Source organism: Aptenodytes forsteri, unplaced genomic scaffold, assembly GCF_000699145.1.
Source record: "Aptenodytes forsteri isolate BGI_AS27 unplaced genomic scaffold, ASM69914v1 Scaffold41, whole genome shotgun sequence".
Classification (NCBI taxonomy): Eukaryota; Metazoa; Chordata; class Aves; order Sphenisciformes; family Spheniscidae; genus Aptenodytes; species Aptenodytes forsteri.
In genome coordinates, this window is record NW_008796211.1 from 4136195 (window position 1) to 4142905 (window position 6711).

The following is a 6711-nucleotide window of genomic DNA, read 5'->3' on the forward strand; positions in this document are numbered from 1 at the left end:
TCGCTGCTCCCAAACCCCTCTGGCTGTTGTTCCCATCCCCAAAAGAGGAAGAGGAGTTAGAGCAGGGTACAGCAATGAATTGCTACGACTCATAAACCCAGCTGCATTTCCAGCCGGAAAACGAATCCTTTCGCTGCTCCCAAACCCCTCTGGCTGTTGTTCCCACCAGATGGCACTTGGCGGCGGGGACGCCTCCATCCAGCGCGGAGTGCAGTGACTCAGAAAACGTCAAAGCAGCCGAACTCTTAAGAAAACATCAGGAAAAATCTAGTAGAAAATCAACTTAAAGTGTGTGTGTGTGGGAACGACCTTTTTTCTTTTTGATTGAAATGTTTTTACTTCCGTTGGTAGGCGCCACTCTGGTAGCTGGTTGGTAGCTCAGGATTCCGTCGTGGGACCCCGGGGGGGGTGGTGTTTGTGGGCCGTTGTACTCCGTGTCTTGTTTGAATGGGTGGTTTTAATGCGGACATCAGCCTGGAAAAAAACAGGAGCAAGCAGCACTGGTTATTATTTCACCTTAGGTAGAGTGTGATGGAGAGTGTGTTTCCCAAGGGGCTGTGAGAGGGCAGGCGGACAAATTGCCATTTTAATGTGCTTTTCATAGGCTGGTGACACTCGCCAGCTCAGCCGCCACCTGATCCGGGCTTAATGCCTGTGTCTGTGCTGTTTAAAGAAAGGGAGGAGAAAGCAGGTCTTCATTCGTCTGGTTCTAGCCGTGGAGGCAGCATTGTCCGGGTGGCACCAAGCTGGGGGCTGAGGTGGAAGAGGAGAAGGTCATGTTGGGTGAAAACCACCTCGGAGGTCTGTTGCCCTTCACTTATGCTGGGTCCTGTCCCAAACTCAGGGAATTCACCTAGGCAAGAAACTGCTGCCTCCTTTGGGGCTTTCAGGTGCCTCCTGGGCTGCTGTAGGTTGAAATCTCTCATTTTCTGCTCATACTTTGCAGGTACTTGTCCACTTCATGGATGAGAAAGTGGCCAACAGTAGGCCTGTGGTGAGAGGGTCTAGTTACAGTCTTCCATGATGAGGAGTCCTTAGCTGCGCTCTTTTTCTAAGGGAACAGTGTCTTCTGCCACCATGCATTTAACAAACTCATTAGTGTATTAACAAGCGTACGATGCCTTGAGGGCTTTCTTCTGGAGGACCTCCGATGTACCAAGGCAGTTCTTAATCTGCAGTTGGTTGTAGATAAGCGTGGAAGTCTTGACTGTAAAATGAAGCTGTTTGCTATTGATTGCTTACGCCAGTTGGGCCATGTAGGGTCCACAACGTGCTGACAGTCTGAGCCAGGTTTCAGACTGGGGTGCTTGGACAATTTATGTGTACAAAATCCGGGCTGACTGTAGAAATGTCATCATTAAATGAACTGGAGGTTTGGTGCCAAGTGTTATTTTAATACTGGTCTGGACATATATATATATATGTGTGTGTGTATCTCTATTTGTGTATGTATAGAGATACACAGTTTTTTAGAGGTGTCTTCATAAGAGTGTTTCTAACTACAGGCTTCTGCATTTTAAGATTTTGGCCAATTTGGGAAGTTTATAGGCAGAGTCAGCCAAATGGTAATAGTAAAAAATTGGAGATTTCCTACTCCAGTTCTTGCAGTTAGTTTGCTACACGCTATGCTTATTTTCTAAAGCAAATTAGTTTCTTTATTTTCTAAAGAAAATAAGCCTGAATGCCTTATTGGATGGTCCTGCGAGTCTGACAGTGACGTTTCACTTTCTGGGTAAGACTGGGTGGAAGTTCCTGTAAACTGGAAAGCAGAGAGTCGGTCCTTATGGTTGATCATGTGCAAATCAGATAACAACAGGCCTTGAAAATGCCACACTATTATTTATACCAGTCTTCCTGGTGTAACGGTTTATTAGGAAACACGCAGCTGCTGATCCCGTATAAACACGTAAGGTAACGCGTGGCTCTGAGCAGGGTTTTGGTTTGGCGCATCCCGCTTGGAGGAGGCGGTGGTGGCACGGGCTCACGGGGAGCAAGGCAGCAGGAGGATCCCGGAGCTCTCTTCTGCTGTTATCAGGCCAGCCCCAGCGCGTCCCCGCTCCTTATCAGTCCTGGCAGAGCTGGCTCCTGCCGCGCCGAACCTCCATACGACCTGCCTCTGGTGCTATAGGGGCCGGCCCCGCTGCCTCCCGTTTGCACGTAAAGAGGGGCTGCAGCACACGCTGACACGTACGTGAACAAGGCAGGACAGTTGCGATAGGCACAGTGAAGAGAGGCAATGCTGGACCTCATTATTCTGAGCCTCCATTTCTTCATCTGCTTTCTCATCTCCGTTGCGATCTGGCGTGGACCTAAGGTATGGTGTGGCTTGCTGCCACGCTGCTCTTCGTGGCTCCGCACCCCTCTGCCGCGGGATCCCCGCCGCCCACGGTTCCCCTTTGGTCTCAGTGTGTACAAAGACCTTTTTTAGCCTGATCTTTCGGAGGAAGCGAGGGTAGTATGGTTGTACTGGGAATTCGGAGGGAACTGGAACACAGTAGCTAATTGTAAGCAGATTTAATAGGAAGGCAGGTTTTGTGATAAAACTACTTATGTCCTCTGCTGGGAGAGGGAGAGGCTATGAGACATTTGAAATATGTAAGAGGAGGAAGGGAAAGGCAGACACATTTGCTAAAAAGCCCAGGTTGAATACAGCTTCTCAATAAATTTTTTTTCCCTTTTGCAGATGATATTTTCAGTTCTTTATCAACTTATATCAGTTTGTATATCTAGCCATAATATTATTTAAAGAGTATTGGATTTATATGTAAATGCTACTGTCTACCCATTGCATAGCTAAATAGTATAGTATTTTACATGTAGCACCCTTGTATTTTTTTTGCATGTAGCTTTCCCCGGGGATATGGTGATTAAAGTGCAGAGTAAATGAATAGTGATTTAGAATTTATCTTGCCTCAGCCTCAAGTGCCAGGTCTGCAACAGCTGGTTTTCCTAGTCCCAGTTCTGTTAGTGAACACGTTGGCCAAACTTTATCACCAACCTCATGTGCTTTGGTTCACGTGCATGTTGATAGTCTTTTACTAAAACTTCTGCTCCTTTCCCTTCATGTGTTAAATGGGTTGGGGTTTTCTCTGGGACCGAGACACCCGTTCTACATGTAGAAATTCAAATAAGTGTTTCATAAGGTGGCTTTTTGAATTTTTTGTGTTTTAAGGATGTGGATTTGCACAGCTCAAGCACAGGAACAGCTGAAATGGAGCCAGATGGTCTTATATTAATTGGCAAAGAAGATGACATAAAGAGGTCCCAAAGAATAACAGCCAAAGTCAATGGCAGAGAAATTGTTGTTTTCTACCATGAAGGGAAATTTCATGCTATGGACTCTCGCTGCTACCGTAAGCTATTTGCACATATGATCTCAATGTTGCAACAACTAAGCATAAAATCTGCTGCATAAATTAATACTGTGTTCTACCGTGTTTCAGATGAAGGAGGCGCTTTATGTCTTGGAGAAATAGAGGTATGTAAGCAAAATAAAAATACTCTAGGGGCATAGAGTCATTTGAAATCCTCCATGCATTTTTTTGAATACTTTTATCCAAACGTAACATCAAAAGAAATGTACATATATGTAAAATAGCATGTAGCTATACAGCCAAATCACCAGACATGTCTTTTGGCCTAGAGATTCTTCCAGGAGAAGAATCAGAAGCCGATGACTTGCTATTTTTAATTTTTCTTTGCAGGATATCAATGGTCAAGCATGTATTATTTGTCCTTGGCATAAGTACAAAATTACTCTGGAAACAGGAGAAGGATTATATGAAGGAATAAACCCTTTGGAGCCATCACCAACACCACAGTGGCAATCAAAAGGAGTCAAACAAAGGATTCATAAAGTCACAATAGACAATGGAAACATTTATGTGAGTCCTCCAGATTTGTCTGTAAGCTTTGACTCCGACTATTTTGCTGATAAGTACAAAAACAGTGGTGATTTAGCTATGGAAAAACAAAGCAACTCAAGCAGCAGAGCAAGTGGTGGCCAGAAAGTGGAATCCTGGTGAATGCACCAACGAAGAACCGTTGTCGTGAAATAAAAATGTACTGTGGCCATAAAGATTGTCTCCAGATTAAATTCTAATGTTAATGTTATATAAGAAGCTCTGCGTTGTTGGAAATGTGACTGATCTTGTGCCAATGATTTTTTTTTTTGCACTTTCATTTCAAAAAGACTTATTCACCGCAGAGTGCTTCATAATATTTGCTATTTTAGAAATCCTATTTTGCTAGAATTGTTTTAATCTTTAGGAGGGTATGTAGTATATTACTGCTTATAAAACACGTGACATAGTTTAAGGTAAAGAGTCAGGTGTAAAGGTTATGTTTATATACTTAACACTTTATACTTATAATGCCTTCGGTATAAATGACATGGAAATTTTTAACTTTGTAGATACGCGGGCAATCTCTGGATATTTATTAAGTGCCACAAAGGGAAGTACAAAATATTTTAGTAACCTTCTTTATGCCCATTTGTGTATGACTACTGTGATTCCATAGAAGTATTTATTTTCCTTCTCCTCGTTGAACTCCTTTTGGTAGTTCATCAAATAAAGTGACAAGCATTTGTCATGTATAGCTTGTTCTTCCTGTTTCTGTTGGATAAAGAAAGAAGCTGTTGGGTGTAAAAACCTGATACATAATATAGTGTCTCTTGTTTCTTTGTTTTTATTTATTGTAAACACATTTTTATACATTCCTTTGAAAAAATGTGCTTTCAGTTTAGAGCCAAAAGTTAGGTTTCTGTATGTGCATCCATGCATAATTATCAGATTTGCCCCGATAACCTCTCTGAGAAAGTTTCCCTCCGAGCTGTGCTGCGTGAGGGGCAGGCTGGGCTCTGGGACATGGTGGGTTCTCCTGCCCAGCCCGCGGGGTCCGGAGTAGAGAGATACTGGGCGAATGGTTAGCATCCTCTTGCATGGCTGCAGTTGCATGGCTGCAGTTCCTTGGGGCGCATTTTTGGGTGACTTGTTGGCTGTTTGCGAAGTTTGGTTGTAATCAGGTTCAGTGTGAAGTTGCCTGGTCTGTAAGTTTCTCTCGTGCGTGCAGTGGGTTGTCTTGCTCTTAATGTACGTGAAGGATAAGTAGGTCTGTGTCCACAGCATTGTTCATGTAAATGCATTTAAAAGTAGCGAGGCATAGGGAAGTATCAGAGGAAAACTTCTGTGCCCGATCGATCAGAATGAAAAAAGCAAAGCACGCAATCAGTTCATTTCACCGCATTTAAATTTAGATGTCCGCCTCTGATCGCGCCTCCTTACATTGTTTTTTGTGACTGACAGGGAGAAGTGGCACCTTCAAGGTGCTGTTGAGCTGACCTGTTTCAGTTTTGTATTTTAGCAGAACCGCAGCACGGAAATGCTTTTCTCCTCCTCCTCCTCCTCCTCCTCCTCTCGTCTTTTTCTCAGCCAGCCAGTGCCAACGAGATCAGATGCAAATGCCTGCCTTCTGTCAGATGAATCACATCTTGATCATCTGCTAGAAAATGCTGTTATTTACCGACCAGCTCTGTGCAGGTTTTGTTTGCTTGTTTGTTTGTTTTTTAAAGGAATACGTAACCTTCTCTTTCTCGCTCCCCTTGCAGCCACAGGGTAGATGGCAGGAAGGTAAGGCAGGTGGGGAGGTGATACAGCTGATACTCCAAGGGTCCCGGAGCACACATCCCTTTGGGTGCTGCAGAGGGGGATGGAGAATTGCTTCCCTTCCCTCCCTCCTCATCCAACTACCTGCGCCGGCGATGAAACTTGAGCATTGATGTCTTGTCCTATTGAAAGACATGGATGATATAAAAGAAAAGTGTTGTACGGTCTTCAGATATACCTGCATTGACTCATGTGATTGCTTAGATAGTATTTTTACTGCTTTTTTTTTTTTAAAAAGTACTGCATTAATAGAAATTGACAATTTAATAAAGATGCAGTTCAGTTTAAGAAAGTACCAATTATGAGTGATATGCTATTGCCTGTATGACATTTAGTAGAATGTTAGTAATACAAAGTTTTACTTGAAAGTTCATGAACACATTCGTATTAGTGGAAGAGTGCTCAGGCTTTTGCAGAACTGAATTTTCTGGCTAAAATCCAGCAAAGTGTTTAATCATATGTTTACTGTTAATCATACGAAATCAGTGGAACTGCATGTCCAGGCTTAGATAAGTCCCTTTTCTTCAGTACTTCTCGAGCATACTGTCTGTCTGCAAGCTTTTAAGGTGTTTTTGCTTTTACTTTAAACATGTGCTTATTCTCAGGGAGATCGCATTAATTTAGTATCTAAAGTTTGTCAGTTGGTTTGCTTTCCCCTCAATTTTCTTGTTGATGCTCACCGAAGGAACAGAGAATTATGAACTCTGGTGGCTGTGAACAAAGGAGGGAGAGTTGGCTGGCTGTTAGATTTTCTTTTCTTTTTTTTTTTTTCTCCTTTTTTTTTTCTTTTTCGACAGCAAAGAACAAAACCTACAGCATGTAAAGTTGCTACCTTTAAAAAAATATGTGCACTATTCCGTTTTATTTGTCTGAGCTTTGAAGAGCTAGAATATGCACTTGATTTGAAAATACCGTAACCATTTAATGTCCCAGAGTCGGACATCTCTGAGTCTCTTCTCCTGCCAGCCCTTTCGAGGTCTCCAGTTATACCGGCCTATCATGTGAAGACATGGAAAATGCGGGGGTTATCCTGAAAGGATCAGGA

The 6711-nt window shown here is 43.0% G+C and overlaps 1 protein-coding gene across 1 annotated transcript; it reads left to right on the forward strand.

Annotated features, from left to right (window-relative positions):
- The first annotated feature begins 2072 nt into the window (after nucleotides 1–2072).
- Nucleotides 2073–4663, forward strand: RFESD (Rieske Fe-S domain containing). The gene is made up of 4 exons (XM_009288280.2): nucleotides 2073–2314; nucleotides 3173–3353; nucleotides 3444–3478; nucleotides 3705–4663. Exons 1-4 carry the CDS (start codon nucleotides 2237–2239, stop codon nucleotides 4023–4025), a joined length of 615 nt encoding a protein of 204 aa, XP_009286555.1. The 5' UTR covers nucleotides 2073–2236; the 3' UTR covers nucleotides 4026–4663.
- The last annotated feature ends 2048 nt before the right edge of the window (nucleotides 4664–6711 follow it).

Bases quoted from the DNA above. Each gene is read 5' to 3' on its own strand.
- RFESD (XM_009288280.2), top strand. From the start codon at position 2,237: ATGCTGGACCTCATTATTCTGAGCCTCCATTTCTTCATCTGCTTTCTC. The intron at 2,315-3,172 runs GTATGGTGTGGC...TTGTGTTTTAAG, and splicing joins CGATCTGGCGTGGACCTAAG to GATGTGGATTTGCACAGCTC. The intron at 3,354-3,443 runs GTAAGCTATTTG...ACCGTGTTTCAG, and splicing joins TATGGACTCTCGCTGCTACC to ATGAAGGAGGCGCTTTATGT.